The 25,552-nt window shown below is 48.7% G+C and overlaps 1 protein-coding gene across 1 annotated transcript in view; it reads left to right on the forward strand.

Moving 5' to 3' along the window:
• The window catches only part of LOC119393149 (ATP-dependent zinc metalloprotease YME1L), a 232,881-nt gene that overhangs the window by 107,758 nt on the left and 99,571 nt on the right, over positions 1 to 25,552 (forward strand). The window contains 1 exon segment of the mRNA XM_049416127.1: positions 19,696 to 19,852. Within this exon segment, the coding sequence (XP_049272084.1) occupies positions 19,696 to 19,852 (157 nt within the window).

Raw genomic sequence — 25,552 nt, forward strand, 5'->3', positions numbered from 1 at the left:
AAAGTAGTGCATAACTAAAAAAAAGTGGCGACTAAGCACCATGTGCTGATCGTCTTTTCAGCACTGTGCAAGCTGTCGAAGCTGTGTGTGCACATATCTGGCGATGGTTAAAGAGATCTGTGGAATCAAGCACTCCAGGCGCTATGTGGATTGTGTGGCGGGGGTTGTGCATGAGTTGCCATTGGCCAAATGGCCAGGTGTGTCAACCAATGGCTCGTGAGCCTTAGTTGACGCTTGGTAATGATCAGGGCACGCATCTTTCCGTGCACTGCCTGGTGTGTGGCTGCGTGACTTTGTTTGCCGATCTGAAGGTGGCAGCAGGGAAACTGTTGCACGCAAGCTTTTTGAGGCATTTCACATGAAGAAGAAGGGCACTGATTGTGTCAGCCAAATGTCTGTGTGTTTGAGGAGGAAAGAGCTTGAGCTTCTTTACCGTAATCGGTAGCAGGTCTTGTGATGTACTGAGCGTATGTTTTCCTAATTTTTTCATGATAAACCAGTTGGTAGTGAGCTCTCCCTCAGTCTTGTCTCTCTTGTCCTGTCTTTTCTGCTCTCTGCTTTTGTTCTAATTTCACTGTACAATGCAGAACTACTTGACCGTGTCAACACTGCAACTGAAGAATCAATGAAACGTGCTGCGAAAGAAGCAGAAAAGCTGAGTAACAGGGACAAGGACGTTGCTTTAGACAGAAGCTGATAAAGCGGGGGTGCACACTAAAATAGCTGCGTTGTGTCTGCCACCAACTCTGACAAAGTTGTGAGAAAGCATTGTGCTATGTGCACACCTAAAGGCACCTCTTGTGGCGTGGAACATGGACGTAATTGCCAGTGGAACTATGAAGGTGCTAGCGGTGGCTTAGAGACCAGAGGAGCTTTGCCAATCTTTTAAAGAAGTCTGGAGCTGCATGGTGTTCCGTAGGTAAAGGAGATGGCAATAGCAAAGGCTTCCTCTCAGTGCAAGCAGCAAAAGCATATCTGGCTGGAATTTGCAAGCTAGAATGTATTGTAACGTACAAGAGCAACTCAGACAAGCACAATCCAACACAACTCCATCCTTTTTGTTCTCTTTCACTAGACTCCCCTACACGCGCCAGTCACTTCGTTGGTATGATCCACTACCCAATCACTTCGTTGGTATGATCCACTACATTCGCCACCCCCTCTTCCCCAGAGTCGGAGCTTGAAGATGAAGAGGCGGGAATACAAAAATCACGCGGCACATAAAGTTTCAACTGTCTTGCATGGGCGGGAAAAACACGGTTTCGGCTTTTGGTGCCCAGTTCTGGAATAACTTCCAAGCGGAACGTAACAGGGCCTAGGGCTTTCACCACCCGAAATGGACCCGAAAACCGGGGAATAAACTTCTGGCAGCGCTGTGGAGCATGCTGGGTGCGTCTAACCAGCACTAGGTCTCCCGGTTTGAAAGGGGTGTAATTCTCAAGGGAAGGCGAGCGGAATTTCGCCTGGTGATGCGCTATGGCCAGGTGCGCTCTAAAGCGAGCCTTCCGAAGGTGCTCCGCAGTACTGGTGTCGTCCGGACGGTGGTGCGCCGTTGTGCTCAACCCAAAGAAACTCTCCTGCGGAAGCCTTGGCGTCCTTCCGTAGACAAGTTTGAACGGTGACTCCCGTGTGATTTCCTGCTGTGACGTATTGAGGGCGAAGACAGCTGCGGCAACGTATTCGTCCCAGTTGTCATGACTAGGACTCACATACGACGACATTATGTCCTTTATGGTACGGTTTGTACGTTCCACCAGATCGTTTGTTTGTGGGTGCTGAGGGGTGGCCGCTGCATGTTGAATTCCATGGTTATTCAATAGGTTTCTGAATGCACGCGACGTGAAGGCCGTGCCGCGGTCGGTGATGAGCAAGCGTGGTGCACCGTGCCGAAAAACGATGCACTCGTTTATGAACGGGAGGACGTGCTGCGCCGAAGAGTTAGGGACGGCCCTGATTGCGGTCCACTTCGTGAGATAGTCCGTGGCAACGATGAGGAACCTGTTGCCGCGCAACGTACGTGGAAACGGGCCCATGTGGTCAAGTCCCACTATCTCAAAAGGCGTTTCCGGAGGATGAATAGGTTGCATGGGGACCGGTGGCGGATTTGTGACGGCCTTCTGTGCCTGACAGACCGTGCACGACAAAACGTAGCGGGAGACGTCAGTCTGCATGCGTCGCCACCAAAACCTCTCTTTGATGCGTGCCAGTGTCTTGTGAAGCCCGAGGTGACCGGCAGTCGGGGTGTCATGGCACATGAACAGCACCGATTGTCGCATGGCTGCAGGCACGACAGGCACACACGACCCATCCCGATGATTTCGGTGAAAAAGGATTCCATCTCGGACGACATAAGACGCAGCGAGACTTTCACGACGACGCTTGGGAGTGCGTACTTCCCCGGACAACCGCCGGATTATATCGAGGATTTCTGCGTCTTGTGGTTGTGTGGCGCGTAAATCAAACACTGCGGTGACTGGCGAGGTGCCGTTGAGAGCTGTCGGGTGGCGAGAAAGGTAGTCAGCGTCCTGATGGCGAGCGCCACTCCGATGGACAACAGAAAAGGTATAATCTTGCAGCTTTAGAGCCCACCTGGCTAACTTAGCGTTGAGGTCTTTTTTTGTTTGAAGCCAGCGAAGGGCGATGTTGTCGGTAACGACCGTGAAGCTTTTACCATAAACGTACGGGCGAAATTTTTCAACTGCCCAAACTACCGCCAGGCACTCAAGTTCGGAGGCGTGGTATCGGCTCTCTGGTTCACTGAGCCGGCGGCTAGCATAAGCGACCGGCCTCTCCTGGCCGTCCTCGTTAAGTTGCAAGAGAACAGCTCCGAGGCCAAGCCCGCTGGCGTCCGTGTGTAGAATAGTCGGCGCGTTCTCGTCATAGTGCGCGAGTGTCGGTGGCGCCTGAAGGGCAGTCTGGAGGTCGCGGAAGGCAGCTTCTTGATCGGGACCCCATTTCCAGCGAACTTCTTTCTTCAACAATTCGTTGAGAGGTGCTGCGCGGGAAGCGAAGTCAGGGACAAAGCGCCGGAAATATGAAGCAAAGCCTAGGAAACTTTTAAGCTGCTTAGCCGTGGTGGGAGGCGGAATACAGGCGATGGCTTGGAGCTTGGTCGGATCAGGGCTGATGCCTTTGGCGCTGACTACGTGTCCCAAGTAAGTAACTTCCGAGAAGCCGAAGAAGCACTTTGAAGGCCTAATGCAAAGACGAGCGTCTTGTAGAGCACGCAGGACCATTTCCAAGCGCCTGAGGTGTTCGGGAAACGTAGGAGCATAAACGATGATGTCGTCTAAGTAAACCAAAGCCATCGACCACTTCAGATGCCCAAGAACCCGGTCCATTAATCGCTGAAATGTAGCAGGAGCGTTGGAGAGGCCAAATGGCAGGCGGTTAAACTGGTATAGTCCGTCGGGAGTTGTAAAGGCGGTCTTCTCAGCGTCATTTGGGTCTAGTTCCACTTGCCAATAGCCAGAAAGAAGATCCAGCGTAGTGAAAAAACTGGCACCATGCAGGCGGTCAAGGGCATCATCAAGACGAGGCAGTGGATACATGTCAGGTTTGGTGACACTGTTTAGTCGTCGATAATCCACACAGAAACGAATCGTGCCGTCTTTCTTTCTGACGAGTACTACGGGGGACGACCAGGGACTGGACGAGCGTGATATGATACCACGTTTAAGCATGTCATCCACTTGCTTAGCGATTTCTGCGCGTTCAGAGGCAGAGACTCGCCGCGGGTGATGTCAAATAGGAATTTCAGATCCGGTATCGATTCTGTGCTGCACCAAGGGAGTGTGGCCGAGCTCACTGGGTGACATGGCCACGCAGTTACGGAATTTTCGTAGAAGTGCTTGTATCTCTGATTTCTGTGACGGAGTTAAGTTGGGACCGAAGTTGAATTCATTCCAATCTAAGGGCGAAGTAGCTGGTGGAGAAGGTGCTCCGGGCTGCACTACTGCCACGACAGACGGGGCTTCAAGGTAGGTACAGGTACCGAGAACGGTGTCTGACGGCACGCGCAGGTTACTGTCGGACAGATTGAAGACAAGCACTGCAAAGGTATTGCCGGAACAGTGATGGAGGGCCCGTGGCATTGCGAATTCACCTCCAGGCCGGGAGCAAACGGTGCTTTCTACAAGAATGTCCGTGTCGGCAAAAGACTTTGCGTGGCTGTAAACGGGCACCCACGCAGCAGACGACAAGGGTATGGTAACTGAAGTTGCCGTAATCACAGGATGCAAAAGAGGTGATGATTTTCCAACTTCGGGTTGTTCACTTCTGTTTGCACCGACGGCCATACATGTCCTCGTGTTTGGAATGCCGAATTGCGAAGAAAATTTAGTAATCAGACTTTTCATCATGCGGTAGTTGGCAGCGAGCACGGAACAGACTTTGCGAACAGTGCTGTAAATTACTTGATGAAACGGGAAATACGACTGCCAAGGACAAGCTTTATTGGAGGCTTCAAGAGTTGCCGGCGGTGGTATCGACGTGGTAGATATCAGGTCAATGGTGCAATCAGTGCCGCTAAAGTGCAAACGAACGCCAAACGCTGCACACCAATCACAGCCTAAGATCACTGGCACACACAGGTTTGGGACGACAAGGAACCGATGTCTCGCTTTCTTCCCAAGCGCACACACATTCAAGGAGACTTCGCCTAGGCTAGGTAGAGCAGCTCTGTCAGCCAGGATGAGATGGGGTCGATCGACCTGTGCAGGGTTCACCGAAAATCTTCCAAACAAGAAACTCGATGTGAGAAAACTGAAGGCAGCCCCTGTGTCCACAAGTGCTTCAACACGCTGCGGCGGATCTCCAAGCTTCACCGGCAGAGTTGGCATCTCGGTGAAGGGGCCAAGTGAAAGGAGAGGGGCTTCAGTCATCATGCGGGGTCCTGCCCTCGGCGGCCCGCACTGTAGTTTCCCAAGGGACGCTTTGCACGAGCAACCGAGTTTGGCAGCGACTCGGACATTCCAGGGCAGTTACGAGCAAAATGCCCAACGTCGTTGCAGTGGTAGCAGCGAAACATCGCTGTATGCTCGTGTAGCCGAGCAGGAGAATTTCGGGCCCCGGAGGGCACGTCCGTGTAGGTTGGCCTCCGGTACGGACCTTCAGCTGCTTGCGAGCGTTCTTGTATCTCTGCCTCAAGAGCGACGGCTAGAGCTGATGGTACGTCGATCGGACGAGCAAGGCGGACGAAGCGCTGGACGTTTCTGTTATTGATGGCGTCAACAAAGGCATTAGCAGCAATAAGGTCCGTGGTTGCGGTAGGGCAACCCGACAAGGCCTTCCGGGACAAGCTATCGACGTGAGCAGCGAGTTCTTGAAGGTCTCGCCGACCCTGCCGGACGTGTTTCAGTTGTGTGAGGTAGAGCTGAAGAAGATGACGGTCACCAAATCGGCGTTCGAGCGCCGACACCAGTGCTTCATAGTTCGAGCGGATGTCTTGGGGAATGTACTCGAGGTATTCAGCCGCGGCGTCACGGAGTTGCAGAACGAGCACCTGGGCTTTGTCTTGAACTGTCCAGCCGTTTAGTGTAGCAATAGACTCGAACTGCACCAGAAATGCTGCCCACGATGTGGTACCATCAAAGGTAGGTGGTAGAAGGTGTGCTCCAAAAAACCGAGACTGAGCTCGACCGATGTTGTTTTGTTTGACCGATGTAGACACGCGTTGCTGACGGTTAGACTGTGCCTCGATGATAGAGACCCGTGCAGCCAGGTCTGCGACGACGTCATCTGCCGTGGAGGTACGCTGGGCAAGCGCGGTCTCAAGAGATAGCAGGCGAGTAGCAAAGCGAGTCTCGAAATCTTGCATGAGGGCTCTTCTGTCGGCCTCACCTTGTGAAGCCAGGGCTTGTAGGCAATCTGCCATAGGTAGACTGGGCGCGGTGCTTGACTGTGGAGGGTGAGTTGGTGCGCCCTGGACATCAAACTCCGACGGAAGAGGCTGACGGGGTGCGGGTGGCGGGATGTTTGATGAGACGGGGGCTCCCGCGGCCTCTGCCAAGCTTCCCTCCGTAGTCGGGACAGCAGGTCCCACGGCCGGCGACGACGTATCGTCCTCCATAGGGTTCATCGCTGAACCACCGACTATTGCTGTCGCCGCGGAAGCCTTGCTCCGTGTAAGCATGGGTTACCGTTGTCACCGCTGCCACCAAATGTAACGTACAAGAGCAACTCAGACAAACACAATCCAACACAACTCCATCCTTTTTGTTCTCTTTCACTAGACTCCCCTACACGCGCCAGTCACCTCGTTGGTATGATCCACTACCCAATCACTTCGTTGGTATGATCCACTACAGTATTGGCCACATTCAAAACAAAAGGGGCACACAATTGTGAAACCCCGCAGGGGCGTCTGCGCAAGCAGGCGTTTGGTGTGTAGCGACACCACGGACTCGAGCTAAAGGGGGGGTTTCGACCCCCTCCCACGCCTCGCCGTGCGTGGCTTTGCCGTGTCCGGGAAAAAGGGGATCCTGGGGGTTGAGCCGACGCCGGGTGATTGGACCTTTAAGGCCCCCCCCGGCAGAGGCAACACACTCCTTTGGCCCTGGCTTCACGTAGACAGCACCCCTGGGCTGAACCACCCAGGGGAAATCGGCAGTCGCCTCTTCCTGTCTCTTTCTCTCCCCTTATCTTCGTCTTTACCTCTCACTTTTAATCTTTCCTGACTTATGCTCTCTTCCATTTACTTCCACTTTTCCTGGCGGCAAGGGTTAACCTTGTGTGGCTATCCTACCTAGGGTAAACCATATTTGGTTATAGGAACGGCACACTACTGGCGTTGCGCAGACTTGTTCACATGTTCTGCGACGTCCCCTTGTTGGGCTCCGTGGTGGGTGGTAGGCGCCGTTTCCGAACAAATTACTTTTTTATGGGAACCTTCAACCCTTCTTCAACCGATCGTGCCCCGATAAGGGTACGCACTGACGCAATGTCACTCTTCTGTCCTAAAAGCAAAAAACATTTCCGAAATTTCATGTGCTTCACTGTGAGCAACTGACGACAAAAGCTAGAGCTATTTCACCATTCCTAGTGGCCAAGAGCCTAAAAGAGACGATTGGAGCCGGTTATAAGGCCACAAAGATGGCAAGTGGGGACCTGCTGCTCGAACTAAAAGACAAATAGCAGTTCAACAAACTCGCACACCTAGTAGCTTTTGGTAACATACCTGTATCTGTAAGTCCACACCGAACGTTGAACACAGTGAAAGGCGTAGTGTCGGACGAAGACTCTATGACATTGAACGAAGATGAACTCCTCGATGGATGGAGGGACCAAGGTGTAATTCTTGTTCAGCGAATCAAAATGAGACGGAACAACAGCGAAATCGCAACAAAGCATCTAATAATTACCTTCAGTTCAACCACACTTCCCAAGACTCTTGAAACCGGCTATGTGAAACTTCGTGTCCGACCGCATACCCTAACCCGAGGCGTTGCTTCAAGTGCCAGAGATTTGGTCATGGATCGCAGAGCTGCCGAGGGCAGCTTATTTGTGATAAGTGTGGCACCACCGGCCACAGTACTGACGATTGCAGGAATGACGAGGTCCATTGTGCAAACTGTGAGGGCAGTCACCCCGCATACTCCAGAGCTTGCCCGGCCTGGAAGAAAGAAAAGGAAATAATCGCTGTAAAGGTAAAAGCATTCTGCGAAGCAAGACAACGGATTGCATCGTCATTCCCACTGAAAACATCCTTCACCGAAGTGGTGCAACGAGGGGCGGCATCACTAAGGCCCTTGGCAGTTGCCCGGACCACGCCTAGCGTGCCGAGGCTAACGCCACTCGCCCCTTGTCACGTATCTCGGGAGCGCTTGCAATATGTGATGGAGTTGGGAGAGAGAGAGAATTGGGAGACCGTGGCATTACTGCAAACAAATTTTTATCACACACCACGGCAAACAGAACACTAACACGCACTCAAAATTTACGACAAAAAGTACCATTAGGAAATGTGACGCTATTGCGCAATCACTAACAGACAATTGCAAAACATTCGAGCTATGTCTAGCTCCTCTCTACTCGAGCGCCTGGCCACTATGGCCTCTCAGTTAGTCGCGCTACACATCGAACGTTCTTACTCCGTTCGTGGAGTCTGCTGACTCAATCCAGTTCCAAAGTCAATGCTCTGTCCCGTCGTCGCTGCTCCTGTCGACGTCTTAAGAGTCGTCGTCGTCGATCAGACGCCTCGCTGATCGTCTCCCCCGCTGACCCTCCGGTCTTTCGTCGAGAACGTCGTCTCGTCCGGTTAGGCCTAACCCTAGGCCTATCCTCAGTGCCACTGGCTCGAACTGTTGACGTGGCTCTCCGGTGATTGTCGGTGGGTTGCCGTCTCGTCGAGCTGGGGTAGTGCCACAGAGGCCATGAGACCTGCGTGATGAGGCTGCCGCAAGCGCGGGACGCCTCGCTCGGTAGACACCAAGGTCGACGGCCACTCTCCCGGGACATACACAACGCTGCCTCCAGAACTCGGCTCTGCTGCTCTCTTCGCGGGCGCGACGCTGGCTTGCACCACCTTGCTCCTCGACAACTCCACCGAACAATGACCAACTCTTCTTCTGTGGTCTCTCACCTCAGCTCGGGTCGCGTGGCACGCGCCTTTCTCTGGCCATTGCCTTGCGTCGACGTGGCGGGGGTGCACACCATCGGGTACTTTTCCATTCCCTGCACACCATCGATGCCTTGCGCGGTCCGGCACGGGCCCCATGCCCCTTTACTCATGACACCCCTACGGCGGGAGCAGCCTGCGCTGCCCTGCCCACTGTCACTCAGTCCACACCAGTGGCCTCCACAAGCTCTGGCAGCAGCCAGGGCAATGACGAGACCAAGGGGGTCCCATCGACCTCCGGCTTGGTGGGGGCAAAGACTTCGTCGACCGCGGCGAAGTCTACACTACGCAAACACCGCTCAGTAGAGCGACTGTCTGTCGCCTCTCAAGAGGCGAAGGACACTACTGGTCTACCGGCGCAAGCTGCGCCGAAGGAGCGGCGAGCATCCCTCGACCGCTCCAAAAAAAGACAAAACCCTAATCACAGGGCCTGGCAAAGGCTCTGTAAAATAAGTGACTCTCCTTCCTTTGCGACACACAGCACACACACAGACATTCAAATTGGACAACATATTACGATGGAATGCTAGAGGACTTTTACACAATCTTGACGATATACAAGAACTCCTCACGACATTTCGTCCAAAGGTACTGTGTGTGCAGGAGACACACCTTAATCCTACACAGACCAATTTCCTCCGTCATTATGTTGTTTTTAGGAAAGACCGCCAGAATACTCTTGCATCATCTGGCGGTGTAGCCATCATACTAGACAAAAACGTAGCGTGTCAGCACTTTCCGCTCCAAACGGCACTGGAAGCAGTAGCCGTTCGAGCTATAATTGCAAATAAACTCATCACTATCTGCTCAGTATATATACCCCCACACTACCAGCTACACAAACACGAATTTCAATCTTTTATTGATGAGTTTTCCGAGCCTTATCTCGTTCTCGGTGACTTTAATGCTCACAGCAGCCTGTGGGGTGACTCTCGCACCTACGCGCGAGGCCACCTCATAAAGAATTTCCAGTTTTCTACGGGTGCATGTCTACTCAACAGAAAAGAACCCATGTTTTTTAGCCTCGCAAATAAATCGTATTCATCCATCGATCTTAGCATCATCTCTGCATCTATTTTACTTGATTTTAACTGGGAAGTGGTTAAAAACCCTTATGGGAGTGACCACTTCCCAATACTCCTCCAAACACGACAGAACGAATCTCCACCCCAGGCTCCTTGGTGGAACCTTGACAGAGCCAACTGGGAGGAGTTTCACAACACTACTAATATCTCGTGTGCGGATATGGCTGCTTTAAGTATTGACGCTGCTGTAGAGTTTTTTTACCGCTTTTATAATCAATGCCGCTTCTAAATGTATACCTGAAGTAACCAGGGCGACAGGCAAACGTCGTGTGCCCTGGTGGAACGACGAGGGCCGCGAGGCTCAAAAGAAACAGAATAAAGCGTGGGGGCGTCTGCGCGAATCCCCCACAGCAGAAAACCTCTTCAATTTTAAACAGATAAAATCTCAAGGATGGAGGACGCGCCGGCAGGCCAGAAGGGACAGCTGGCAGAGGTTCATATCGGGTGTTAACTCCTATAGAGATGAGGCCAAGGTATGGAATAGCGTTAAGAAAGTTCGAGGTCAGCCAGCTTATTCCTTACTCTTAGTTGACACCCAGGGGGAAAGCCTGGAAGATCAAGCTGGCTCTCTGGGAGCACACTTGCAACACGTATCCAGTTCTACACACTATTCCAAAACCTTTCAAAGGTACAAAACGAGAGTGGAAAGAGAGAGGTTGGAAAGAAAATCAATTAATAATGAAGCATACAATGAACCGTTCCGCTTAGCAGAGCTGCAGGCAGCACTGAGCTGCTGCACCGAATCTGCCCCAGGTTCTGATCGTATTGTATACAATATGGTGTTATTTGAGAAGATGATTAACTGCCGCTTGACACATTTCCTAGAATCAAACAAGCTGCTTGATCCATATCAGTGCGGCTTCCGAGAAGGTCGCTCCACCACTGACCACCTCGTACGTATTGAGGCACAGATCCGCGAGGCTTTTGTCCACAGACAATTCTTCCTCTCTGTATTCCTAGATATGGAGAAGGCCTATGATACGACGTGGCGGTTCGGCATACTGAGAGACCTGACACACTTAGGCATACGTGGACGGATGTTAAATATAATTGAAAGTTATCTGTCAAACCGCACATTCCGTGTTCGGGTTGGTAATGCCTTGTCACGATCGTTCGTGCAGGAAACCGGCGTGCCACAGGGTGGTGTACTAAGCTGTACACTTTTCATTATAAAAATGAACTCTTTGCATCGTTGTATCCCACGAACTATGTTTTATTGCACGTATGTTGACGACATCCAAATAGCATTTAAATCGTGCAGTCTCGCGATTTGTGAGCGGCAGGTCCAGCTCGGCCTGAACAAGGTGTCCCAATGGGCAGATGAGAATGGGTTCCGGTTAAATCCACAAAAGAGCACCTGTGTTCTCTTTTCTAGAAAGAGAGGCCTCCACCCGAATCCCGAAATTGACCTGCATGGCCAGCGGTTACCTGTAGAGGTAGAGCATAAGTTTCTAGGCGTCATTCTGGACTCTAAACTCACCTTTATATCACACATCAAATACATAAAAAATAAGTGCATGAAGACTATGAATATCCTAAAAGTGTTGTCGCGCACTTCATGGGGCAGTGACAGGAAATGCCTAATGAACCTGTATAAAAGTCTCATTCGAACACGTCTAGACTACGGGGCCGTTGTTTATCAGTCTGCAACACAGAGCGCCTTGAAGATCCTTGATCCTGTTCACCATTTGGGCATCCGTCTCTCTACGGGCGCTTTTCGAACGAGCCCCGTAGAGAGCCTCTACGTTGAATCCAATGAGTGGTCGCTCCACCTGCAGAGATCCTACATATCGTTCACATATTTTCTCAAGGTGCACGCAAACAACGAACACCCCTCACACTCTGCTGTCAATGATTTGTCCAGCTCTGCACTTTTTGACAACCGTCCTTCAGTGAGACAGCCCTACTCACTTCGTGTGAGGGGCCTAGCTCAGGAAACGGGTGTGCCACTTCTTGAACACTGTCTAATGGCTCCCGCTGCACAACTCCCGCCGTGGCAGTAGCAACGTATTGACTGCGATATATCTTTCGTGGAAGTTACAAAACACGCGCCTATTACACATATCCGTGCATACTTCCTCGAACTACAACACAAATACACTTGTCCAGAATTCTTTACAGACGCCTCAAATTCCAATACTTCTGTATCTTATGCAGCCGTTGGTCCATCCTTTTCGGATTCCGGTATTCTGCACCCTGATTCAAGTATCTTCACGGCAGAAGCCTACGCGATACTTGTGGCCGTTAAACACATTAAACAATTAAAACTACATAAGGCAGTTATATACACCGATTCTCTAAGCGTGGTAACAGCCCTCAAAACTCTCAAAAAACACAAAAACCCAGTCCTCATCTCCCTCTACACACTCCTATGCACGGTCTACGCTCTTAAACAGCGTGTCGTAGTGTGCTGGGTGCCAGGCCACCGCGAGATTCAAGGCAACGTGTTGGCGGACCAGCTAGCTGCATCCGCCCACGAAAGCAGTCCTAATACATCCATGGCCATCCCTGCACTAGACTTAAAACCCTTCCTCAAAAGGAAGCTCAGGGCCTTTTGGCAGAGTACATGGGATAGGCATAAACAAAATAAGCTACACGTCATCAAGCCACGTCTTGGCATCTGGTCACCGGTATCGAAGTCGCGTCACACTGAAGTCACACTTTGCAGAATTAGAATAGGACATACATATAGTACACACGCACACCTTTTGTCCGGTGGTGACCCACCCATGTGTGAAAAATGCGGTGCGCCACTTACTGTCCTGCACATCCTCCTTCAATGCGCGCATCTAGAAGATATCAGAGAAAAACATTTCCCATCATACCGCCAACATCTTCCACTTCACCCTTCAATGTTCATAGGCAGGGAACCTATTTTTAACCATGACTCACTCTTCCGTTATTTCAGAGACATACACAGTTTTAATGTTATTTACCCAGGGAACCGCAGCACGGCTTCTCCAGAGAGGCCGATACTGCGGTAGTTCTTTCAAAGAAACGCACTGGCCTCCATGCCTTTGGATACAAAGGAAGTGAGGAGGCACACGTGCTAGTCACCGCTTCTCACCTTCCGCAATTATGATTGCTCCTCACCCATTCAATAACCACAGACCACTCCATACTTCATCGCCATAATTTTACTGTATATATATCTTTTACGCTTGTACAGAGCGCGTCTTTTTAAGGCCCCTTTACAGCCATCCTACATCATGACAATGCAAATCACTGACAAGCCTAAACATCCCATCATTAGTAATGGCGCTCTTTGGCCATCAGTGGCCCTTGCGCCATAAAACCCCATACATCATATACAATATGGTGAAACACTTATCCCATGAAACACAAAAAACACTGCTTTCCCTCTACAATACCATATGGTTTTCCGGTGTTATCCCTATTTCCTGGAAAGAGGCTATCGTGATACCTGTTTTGAAATAGGGGAAAAGATCCATCGTCTGTCACAAGTTACAGGCCCATCGCGCTGACAAGTTGCCTATGCAAAGTCTTTGAAAAAATGATCAACTGCCGGTTAATACACATTCTCGAAACAAACAAATTACTAGATCCGTACCAGTGCTGATTTCGAGAAGGTCGATCAACAACCAACCACTTAATCCGCATTGAGTCTGCAATCCGCGAAGCATTTGCACATAAACAGTTTTTTCTCTCAGTATTCCTTGACATGGAAAAAGCATATGACACAACATGGCGGTTTGGAATAGTACTGAGAGACTCTCACAGTTAGGTGTACGAGGTACGATATTAACAATAATTGAAAGTTACTTGTCCAATCGTACATTCCGTGTTCGAGTGGGTAATGTATTATCGCGACCATTTGTGCAGCAAACTGGTGTGCCAGAGGTGGTGTGCTGAGTTGCACCCTTTTTATTATAAAAATGAATTCCTTACGTCTCTGCATCCCACATAACATATTCTATTCCATGTATGTGGATGATGTCCAGATCGGTTTTAGGTCTTGTAGTCTTGCTATGTGTGAGCGGCATGTTCAGCTCTGTCTGAACAAGGTGTCTAAATGGGCAGACGAAAATGGGTTCAGGTTAAGTCTACAAAAAAGTGCTGTCACGCACTGCATGGGGCAGTGACAGGAAGTGCCTGATGAATCTATACAGAAGCCTCATTCGCACGCGCCTAGATTACGGGGCCGTTGTTTATCAGTCTGCGACACCAAGCGCCTTGAAGATGCTTGACCCTGTTCACCATCTAGGCATTCGCCTTTGTATGGGCACGTTTTGAACGAGCGCCGTAGAAAGCCTCTACGTTGAATGCAACGAGTGGTTGCTCCACCTGCAGAGATCTTGCATGTCCTTTTTATATTACCTGAAAGTGAACGCAGACAAAGAACGCTCCGCTCACTCTACCGTCAGTGATTTGTCGAGTTCTGCCCTGTTTAACAATCGTCCTGCGGTGAGACAGCCCTACTCACTTCGTGTGAGGGCCCTTGCTGAGGAAATGGGTGTGCCACTTCATGAACACCGTTTGATGGCCCCCGCTCATATCTGCCGCCGTGGCAGTGGCAGCTCATAGACTGTGACATTTCCTTTGTAGAAGTAACGAAACACGCACCTATTGCACATATATGTACTCACTTTCTCGAACTGCAGCACAAATACACCTGTCCTGAATTCTTTACGGATGCTTCAAAGTCTCACACCTGTGTGTCCTGTGCAGCCGTTGGTCCATCCTTTTCCGATTCCGGTATTCTGCACCCTAATTCAAGTATCTTTACCGCAGAAGCTTACGCGATACTTGTGGCCGTTAAACACATTAAAGAATTGAAATTAATACGTACAGTCATATACACGGATTCTCTGAGTGTCGTAAAAGCTTTAAAAAACTTTGAAAAAACATAAAAATCCTGTCCTTGTGTCCCTTTACTCCCTATTATGTACGCTCTACACGCTGAAACACCATGTAGTGTGCTGGGTGCCAGGGCACCGCGAGATCGGAAGAAACGTGTTAGCGGACCAGCTAGCTGCTTCTGCCCACGAAAACGCTGCCGCCAATACGTCCATAGCAGTCCCTTCACTTGACCTGAAACTTTTCTTTAAAAGAAAGCTCAGAGACCACTGGCAGCGGTCGTGGGACAGGCAAACACAAAATAATCTTCATCTCATCAAGCCACATATCGCGTATTGGCCGCCACTATCAAAGTCACGCCGCACAGAAGTAACACTTACCAGGATAAGAATAGGACACACACACAGTACACATACATACCTTCTGTCCGGTGGTGATCCACCCATGTGCGAGAAATGTGGTCAACCACTTACAGTCCTGCACATTCTCATTCAATGCAGTGAGTTAGACCCTATTAGAAAAAAGCACTTCCCATCACCCTACCGAGAGCAAATACCACTTCATCCATCTATGTTCATCAGTCGGGATCCGCTTTTTAAACTTGATTCATTGTTCTCATTCATAAAAGATCTCAATATTTTTCACGCGCTAAACCCAGGTAATCCGCAGCGCGACCTCTGAACAGAGGTCACTGCTGCGGTAGCTACATTACTGAAAGCACCTGCTTCACGGCCCTTGGACACAAGGGCATTGACGAGGCATTCGTGCTCATACCATGTGTTTATCGTTCTATCATGACGACTGTATGCCACTGATTCTCACTGCACACATTTCATGTCATGCCCATGGTTTTAATACTGCTATGTTTTACCCGCCTTTTTAGCGTGTGGAATTTTAAGGCCCTTATACAGCCACTTACCGAAATCATTGTTCACGTTTCTTGTTCCATGACCTGGCACTCTTTGGTCCTTGCACCATTAAAAAATCAGATATCATCATCATCAATTGTGAAAGCTGAAAAAAGAAAATTATGGAAGTAAGCTGGCAAAGTGATCTCTGACACAGGGTGCTTGACAAACTTCATGGCTTGGCCGTTAGAAGACGTGTCGGAAGCTTGGACAGTACATGCAAGGCGGTGTGGGCCATACTTTTGCATGGAATCCGCAGATGCGCATCCATTCTAAAGGTTGCAGACATATGGGGTATTTTCAACAAGAGCACGATGAATCCTTACATTCATATAAATTACTGCCTGACAGTGACCTTGAAACCAGTTTTGCAACAACTAGCTCAACCTCTTGATAAATGCCTGCATGGAAGACATGGAACATGACTGCATTGTATAGGGGTTACTTTGTAACGAACAGATCCGCGCGTGCGAAACTGCCCCGTCTTTGGATCACACAGCGCACTAGAGGAGTGTAGTTACTCGCTACTAGGTGCTACGCAGCAGCCCTAACAGTCAGAGCTGTGACCCCCTATCCCGCGGTTCGCGTAAGTTGCGACCGCGGCGGGTTTCAGGCCAGTGGTAACAGAGACGAGTTCTTTGCCTGACACAGTTTATTGTGCCAAAAGCGCCACCAACGCAACAAAAGTACAGATAAAACGAAGCGGCGGAGAAGTTCCACACGACAACGGGAAAACAACAACAAAATGGGAAGCACACGAGATTGAGAGCGATAAGGTTCGACTCACCTCTCGTGGCTTCGCAGTCCGGCCCTGAGGCAGTAAGTTGCCTCACAATAGACCGGGCGTTGCGCAGGGGGTGATGGCGTCTGAGTGGCTCCCAACTCGATCAAGCTGTGGTCGTCACCGCTGCTCGAGTCGAAAGACAAGGCGGTCCCCAGGAAAGCCGCGCGCGTCTCTTCGGGTCTGGAGAGGAGTCTCTCCAGAAAAGGGCAAGGAGGGAAAACGGGGCATCTCGACTTCGGCCAGGGAGCAGGGCGCGAAGGGCTGCGGGAGCGGCACGTGCCCTCTCCCACGCAACCCCCCTCGCCACTGCGCGTACAAACGTAGCACAAGCCGAGGTGCCGCCGCGTTGAAGACAGTGGGTTGCGTGTGCAACCCCACAATTGTTAAAAGGGGGACACCTTTCTGAAACTTTTTTAAAAGTCTTGATAAATTTTAGTGAAACTTGGTGAGTTCACATATATACAGGGTGTCCCAACTATCACGCAGCACAATTTAAAAAAAGAGGAACGGTGTTACACAAAGCAAACCTAGTTCATATTGTTCCTAGTACACTGGAGCAACCACCACCATTTTTTTCATTAATGAGGTTCAATTAATTAGTCATATTTAACTCGACAAGTACTCTCCTAATTATCAAAATGTCAATGAGGCATATGTAGGCATATTCAAGTGACATCTAACTGCACTGTTTTCAACAACGTGCAAATTGTGCACTCATTTTTTCCGGTTGATAAAGAAAGCCCGCGAAACCTGAAAAATGACACGTGACTAGACTGTTGCGTGCTTCAGTAAGCTGCGCCCTCAAACATGCTCACTGTGAGGTAGCCACTATAAAGGAAAAAATGTAGAACGAAAAAAATATGGATCGCCCTGTCTGCCATTCCCCGGCTGAAAAAGCGCGCCGCTTTGATCTGACAGTCAGACCGTAATAAGAAAGGCGATCTTGCTGTGTTATCAATGAGAACAGTCTGTCGATAGATAGTGCCGTTACAATCGAGTGGAATGAATCCCTGCAAGATTGCGATGCATCTTGGTGTCCGGCCTGTACCCTTGCCAAAGGGCGAAACGCTGTCTCTGGCAACGGACGACAGGCGAAGCGGTTGCTTGCAGTGAGCTCATTTGAGGGCACTGCTTTCTTTTGTGGGTGGGAGCGTAGTCACGTGTTATTTTTCATATTTCGCAGGCTTTCATTATCAGCGGGAAAAAATGAGCACGCAATTAGTACGTTGTTGAAAAAAGTGCAGTTAGATGTCATTTGAACATCCCTACATATGCCTCATTAACATTTTAATAATTATGTGAGTACTTGTCGAGTTATCAATATAATTATTACTAATTAATTAGACCTCATTAAAGAAAAATTAGTCGTGTCTACTCCAGTCTACTTGGAACAATATGCACTAGGTTTGCTTCACGTAACGGCGTTCCCCCCTTTTTAAATCATGCTGCATGATAGTTGGGATACCCTGTATATGTGCGGATTTCAGTTATGCTATTATTTTTCTAGTACAATATTTAGTTTTTAAAACACCAAACATTTCATGTGCCTTGTTGAAGCAAGATTTTTTCCCCGAACTGAGGGAGTGTCACGTGTAAGAGTGCAACAAGAAGAAGAGGAAAAAGACGGCTGTTGGGAGAAACGAAGCACGTGGTGAAAACAAGAAACTGAGGAGAAAAAAGAATCGGAGGGGAGTTCGAAAGAGCACGCGCTCTTTCCGAGTGCGTGCTCTCTCTTCTGTGATTAACTTTAAGCCCTGCTCTTGGTTAAGCTTTTGCTCATGAACGACTTAATATCCTGTCCCAATCCATTTCTGCAACAACCAAGAATCAGTGACTGGGCAGGAATGAATCCTGGAAGGCTCGCCAATTGTCACGAACTTCTGTGGTCTAGAAAAAGATAGGACAACTCTGGACAACACAAATGATTTATCTAATATGCAAGAATCAAACACACAACAAAACACTTAAAGCACAGCAGCCCTATATACACACAGTAGCATACATATACAAATAACAAGCAATGCCATCTATTCTAAATAGCAGTTAGAGAATGTTCACAAAAATGAGAACGGAAAAGTCCTGACCGTCCACTGTGATGCGGCGGCCGTTCCCCCGACGTGGTGTCAGACGTCGGCCACGAAGTGTCGACGCGGCGTAGCTGTTGTCTTCCGTTGTGATGACGGAGCTTCTTCAATAACGTGGCGCCAGACCAACGTCGCACTTGATGTGGTCTGCAGCGTGCCGAGCCGAAGACGCTAGCAGGTGACTGGCTGGTTGGCCATGGACTCTGGGTGCAGACGGGTGACAGCAGTGAGGTCTAACCAGGGATTCCATGATCCGCATGCACGTCTCCAGGCCACGACTGCCCGGCTTCCCGCACACATCCGTCAAGCCCGCTCTTTCGTCTTCCGCCGCTGCTGCTCCTCCGCACGCACTCTTTCGAACTCCTCTCTGATTCTTCTTTTTTCTTCTCCGTTTCTCGTTTTCGCCACGCGCTTCGTTTCTCCCAACAGCTGCCTTTTTTCCTCTTCTTGTTGCACTCTTACTCGTGACAGGGAGTTACAAAGTAAATCGGCTCAGCACAATAATCTTGACTGAGAACTCTGTGCAGTAGAACAAGAATTGGTGTTGTAAACCCGCTTGAACAAAAGTTAATGGTATGTTGAACATGCGTAAGCAAATTCCCAAGTTGGCATTGACTCACTTGCTAATGTTCAACATGCCATAACTCTAGTTAAAATAGGTTTAGAACATCCATTCTTGTTCTATTGCATATAGTTCTCATTCCAGATAATTTTGATCTGTTGATCTACTTTATAATTTTTGCAGTTTATGAAGAAAATCTGTCTCCAGCAACACGCATGAAATGTTTGATATTTTTAAAACTACATATTTTATTAGAAAAATAATTACATAATTAAAATCGTCACACAAACATACACAAACTCAGCAGATTTCATCCAAATCAATCAAGAATTGCAATTTTGAAATTTCCAAGGAATGTGTTCCTTGGACTTGAGCAAAACAGCAGCAGACCAACTGTGAAGGAGGCTAGTGGGTACTGAACATCAGCATGCATTTCTAGAGTTTAACTTTTGTTATAATTGGTCTTTTTTCACGTCAATTATCTCATAACATTGTAATGTTTGACCCAATTTTCTCTGGAACCACGAAAGCTAGAAGCGTTATTTTTCCCACCACCAAGACAACACAAGGGGTAGTCTACTGAACTTAAATTATGTATATTAATATAGGCAAGGTGCGTAGTAGACTGCTAAGCTTTGTGTGACTTGTTGAAATCTTAATTGTGCACTGTAGAAAGTTTGATACAGATTTGACACTAAGTTGTGCATATTAAAAGTGAGTCATCATACAGCAGAAAAAAAAGGGAGGATAGCAGAATCCATTAATGCAGTGAGTACAGTAGAAAGGACAACTGCACCGATGTGAAGGAGGACAGTGGTCTCTGCTGCCTGCTTGCAGGTGTGCTGCTGGTGGGGCCTCCAGGCACTGGCAAGACCCTGCTGGCTCGAGCGGTGGCCGGCGAAGCTAATGTGCCCTTCTTCCATGCTGCTGGTCCGGAGTTTGACGAAATACTCGTTGGCCAGGGTGCACGAAGGGTCAGGGACCTATTCAGTGAGTATTATTATAGTTTGTTTGGCATCGTCATGCATCAAACGAGTCATGGAAAAGACACGGCATTGCACAGCTGTGGGCCCAGAAGCTGGTTGCCTATTTGAAAAGTAACCGACAGACTGTGCGCTCAATTTGGGCAGAATAAAACGGGGACCTGAATACGGGCAACAATTTTAATAAGTGACGCTTCAGACAACAAAAGAACACCGACCTCTCTCTTATTAGATGCATGGATGGATGCTATGAGCGCCCCCTTTATGACAGGGCAGTGACCTGTGCACTGTCAAGCTCGCAAAAGCAATTTTTTTGAAGTAGGTGGAATTCCTTGTCTACTTCAATTAAATTGTTCTTCCCATGTTAAGGAACCATTTTCTCAGTGACTTAAAGGGGTATCCACATAATACATATATAATTTTCTTCCAAATTTTGTGTTCTTTTAGCTGTACCATATTCATTAAGATCTGACTAATATTACTGTTTTGGTGAAATTTGTACCACCAGGATTGAAATTTTGAGTTAATTTGCATCTCGAGATTGCATCAACGGGTATTTGGGATGAAACGGCCAAAGCAAGTGGCACGGAGTATCGCTTCTCAGGGTGTGCCGAAGAAAGCTGTGCGGATCTCATTTCCAGCAGTGAAACACCACCTGCACCTGCGCCTCTTGTGAGCCGTCATAGCGCTGTGGTCTGTTCCTGTAAAGCTTATTTCACCGCATGCACCAACCATTTTTTTGTCTATTTGCCTGTCCTTGCTTTGGCTGTCGAAATTGTTGAGTACGGCTGTTGTGCTTGAATGTGTGCACGTTCAATGTGTTCAAGAGGTATATGATATCAAGAAAAATATTTCCACGCAACAATATCTGCAATTACGCTGCATGATGAGCGTCACAATTTCGCAGGGGATTGCATTTTGACGCATTTATCGGCCAAGTTATTTCGCAAATTTACACAAACATTTGATGACTGGAAGCTAAAATCACCTCTCTGAAAAACCAGAAAAAGAGCAAATCATCTGGTATTTTGATTAGTAGGTTCTTTCTATCTGAAGAAGAAGAAAATTCAGAAGCTATCATGAAAAATTGATCAAAATTCAACGTCACTGTAACACTACTTCCGCCCTTCGAAAGTGTGGTAAAAGATTTTTCCTTGAGACTTAGGTAAGACAGGAGTGACTTATCATTACGCTAATTGCAACGGGTGATGTGGGAAAAAATTTTTCCTGCAGACAGAAAAGTGGGACGTATGTGTTCCGCTGTCGCACAAAGATTAAAGTAAGAAAAAAAGCTGAAAAGCAAACATCTTTTGCCACAAACACCGTTCAACTATTTTGTTTAGTAGCTACAAGCTTGGTAATCATTGCCAAAGTCATTTTCTCACTTTCGAGCCTGTCGTCTTGCTTGCATTGTTCTTTTGTGAGCTGTCGTGCAGCTCTATCTGTAATGTATCGTCAATTGTGGTCGGTCAACTTCTTTCAGCTAAATAACTGTGTTTTGGCCAGGCTTCAATCCTTAATGATTTCAGAAATTTGGCTGTGTGATACTGCCATAGTTAAACGAAGGAACTGCATACAGTGTTGCAATCATTAAAGGGGTCGCTGACACAAAAATTTTGGCCTCACATTTTTTTTACTGCAGTGTGTTGCTGGGAGCCTGTTAGTCATAACATGGCACATCGTTTGCTGCAGCGCACGACAGATTAATTACAGGCTCCTCATTACCGACCAGTGTCAGTTTCGGTTACAAAAACGACAAGCCTCCGTGTGCAACTATCACCACCTAGCGGGTGCAGCGCTTGATCACGTCAGCACACAGAACTGTGACGCACTTCCGCACGGTTCGCGAGCAGCTGCCGAGAAGTAGGCTGCTGGGTGAAAAAGCGACAATAAAACATGGTGGCTATGACATCATCATAACTTGTTGCAGCGTGGTCACGTGACAGATGCAAGGGGTCCCCAGGGTCCCCTTTGAGAGTGTGAATAGAGCGAGGATGTCGATCGCTCACGCAAACTTGGAAATTCATTTAAAATACCTTCCAAGCTATATTCGCTGTTGATATTTTGCAGATGATATACACATGTTCACGGCAATCGATCCCGCAGGCTATCTCGGCCACGAAATTTTGTGTCAGTGCCCCTTTAAGACTCTGAAGCCTAAATAGAGACAGCAAAGACTCTGCAATGCAATTCCGATTAGCTCAACACTTGCATCACACAGTTTGCACGCGCAGCTCGGTCTAATTGCATCACAAATAATATTCATGTCCATTAGAGCATACCCGTTCTTAACCTGCACGCAATTTGCCTCAAAGGACGCTGAAAAGGCTTAGAGGTACGACGGTGAAGAACTTGCTGGTTCAGTGCTCAGCACCACAGTATGTCGCCGGCATCTGTTTGCATTTGCAAGAGAACTGTTGTCGCGAAATTTACACTTGCTGAAGACCTTCTTTAAACTCAGCATCTCAACTTATCGACAAGTACGACAGACACAAGGTGCAATGAAGCTGGGAGCTAGAAGTGTTTGAACAGACGCTCTCCAAAGAGCAAATGCGAATAAAAAGGTGCACAGCGGCTTCGGACTGCCTTAGAAGTTTCCCGACAATTTCTTATATACAGCTGACTCCAGACAAGCATTTTGGCTTTAGTACAGGAAGTTTCTTTTTTAAAAAACTGGACCGTAAGCGCAGAGCACATACGAGGGGCTTGTCCTGGGATGCGTGTTGACTCGCTACTTGCTTTCCGAAAAACTGGTTTTCAGCCACAAAAATTTCAAGAAAAGCACGGATATAAAAAATATGCACAAAAAATACACTTCCCAAATTGCAAAGAAAAAAGAAAAGTGATTGTGTTTTTTTAACACGAAAGTGTTTTATGCCGGGGTCCACCAAGACTTCAGTGACGTATTTCCGTCATGGAAATGACGTAGAAAAAATGTACACGATCAGATGGCAAAGAAAAAAATGTTCCGTCAGCGGGCATCGAACCCACGACCGCTCGGTCCGCAACAACAGATGCTGGGCACGCTATCCACTGCGCCACGGTCACAGACTCTAGGGGCTTTGCGAACGCGCCTTTTATATATACCACTCGGCGGGGTGGTGGTGTCCTCTGGGAGTGGTAAAGTAATTCGTCATTACTGTGGCCTCCGCGATTGGCACCTGCACCGCGTTACATGTCCGTACAATTCGGCGCATTTTCAATAGAATTTCAATTTTGTCAATGTCTTAACACACCGCGAGGGGGCGACCTCAGCCCAAGCGTCGTACGCCCCTTGCAGAAGGCCGCCAAGCTCAAACAACGCCTCCCTCTACAAAGATGCCTGCCGCGTGAGCCAAAAAGCTCCTGCCGTACCCTTTCCCTCCTTCATGAGGGCAGCAGCTAGCGATCCTTGCGGTGGCCGCTTGCAACACATGAGCGCGCATGCGCACAACATCGCGCGGCCGCGCGGCCGGAGTGCGCGCCGTAGCAGACGACATCTCTGCGGCAGACGACGCATTCCGCATGTTTTCAACTGTTTCAGCAAACGAAAACAAATGCACGCAATGCTGAAGATGAAATGCTCCAAATAAAGTGATTTTGGTCTTTCATATGCTATTTAAGGCCTGTTTAAATTATTTTTTGTGAGAACTAGTTTCGCAGATTTATTAACAGAAGAACTTTTAACCCGTCTGTCCGACTGATGCCACTCGCTCCTCGCAATTGCTCCGTTCGTTTGGCACTTGCGTACTTCTTGTATTTGTTCCGTGTGTTCCATGTGCTTCGTAAAGCGCGATGCGCTATTGCTGCGTCCCGCGCTGCACCTCAAGCGAACGACAAAAGGAGCCCGGAGTGACTTTCCATGAGCTACCATCCGACAGCGCTGCGCGGGAGCGATGGATAACTGCCATAGCGCGAGAGGATTCGGTACCTAATACTGCCTTTTATTACACTGTTGTGTGCAGCCTGCACTTCAAGCCGTCTGATTTTCGAGACGACTGTAAGCGACGTCAACTGAAGCCAGATGCAGTTCCCAGTGTGTTCAGTGCCAGACGCCGCGCACGGAGAAATGCGGCTCTCAGGCGAAACAGGAGAATCGAGGAACCGAAAAACGCAAGCGAGAGCCTTCCCCAAGTGTGTCTTGCGTGCCAGTTTGTGGAGATGAGCAAGACGACAAATTGGTGGCAGAAAGCACGGCAGCACCTTCAACTGAACAACCCGCTGAGCTACAGATACCGCAAAGAGCTGCTGGACAAACCAGCGGGCAATTCCCAGATCGTAGAAGCAGTGTACTCGCCTTTGAACATGGTGTGATTGCACCGACAGGCGCATCGCGTGAGCCTGCAGAAAATACAGAAAAGATCACAAATGTTGCCACAGCTTTGAAGAACAAGGAACCAAAAAGGAAGTCCGAGCTAAGCGGTCATTCAACACGCAGACAGTGCCAGCACCGTCTTCTTCCACATTTTTCGTCCAGCGAAAACGGTGGAGACAAAAAGAACGCGAGCTGAGAGCAAAAATTGATAGACTATCCAGAACTGTGGACGCGTACAAGCAGGAGCTGCAGAAGCTTAAGGAAAGCTGCTTAGTGAGTGCATTTTTAGAAGTTGCCTCTGATGCAGATGACGGAATTGCAAAAGCAGTGCTGCTTCGAGACCAAGTGAAGAATTACAGGAAGAAAAACCACAATGGTCTGAAGTCACAATCCGACACTGTATCGTTTTGCGACACCTGTCGACTAAGACCTATGAGCACATCAGGTCTGAGGGGCTCCTCCGACTACCATGTCGAACCACTCTCCAGAAATATATTGGAACAGTCACCGGAGAAGTTGGCTTCAACGACCTGGTCCGTTGTCGCTTGGAAACTGAGCTGCAAAATCTGGACACTCCTCAATCCAAGGTGTGCGGTCTCGTGGTGGACGAAATGAGGGTTCGAGAAAAACTGATCTATAACAAGCAAAGAGATGCATTTGTCGGTGATGTTGACATGGGCCCTGAACTCCAACACATTGGTCCCAACTCAGAGGACGAAGTTCTAGCCAACTCTCTTTTATGCTTTTTATTGTGCGGTCTGCACGCAAGGTTCAAGATACCTGTAGGGTATTTTTTTACCAAAGGCTGCACGGGAGAACAGCTGGCAGTCGTCGTACGCCACGTACTCAGGAAGACGGCCGACATCGGGTTCGACATTGTCCGGCTGGTGACTGACAACCATAAAGTGAATGTGGCAGCTATGGACATTTGTGCGAGGCAAGGCGAACATACAGGCGTCGCACCCTGCCGATCCATCAAAGCAGATTTTTCTCTCTTTCGGACAGAGCCACATCATCAAAAATGTGAGGTCGCAGTTCCTGGCAAAGGACTTTGGCGAAGAAAAGCAGATCACATCAAGGTATGTGAAAAACCTGTACAAAATGCAGAAAAAACTCAACAGTGAGGCCAGTAAGATTCCTGACCAGAAAACACGTGTACCCAACAAACATTGAAAAAATGAACGTCAGGTCAGCAGTTCAACTGTTTTCAATTGCCGTAACTTGCCGCTCTTAGCTACCTCAAAGATCAGGCCGGCCACTCATGTGATGCAGACTTCGCCTCAGAAGGACCCACAATTGAATTTATGCAAATGATGCAGAGGTGGTTCACAATGATGGACATCAGCAACTGCCAACAGCACATCCACTGCAACAACGCCGACGCCCGTCAGTTTACGGAAGCAGACGACCCTAGATT

This window comes from Rhipicephalus sanguineus, chromosome 5 (genome assembly GCF_013339695.2).
Source record: "Rhipicephalus sanguineus isolate Rsan-2018 chromosome 5, BIME_Rsan_1.4, whole genome shotgun sequence".
In the NCBI taxonomy this organism is placed as follows: domain Eukaryota; kingdom Metazoa; phylum Arthropoda; class Arachnida; order Ixodida; family Ixodidae; genus Rhipicephalus; species Rhipicephalus sanguineus.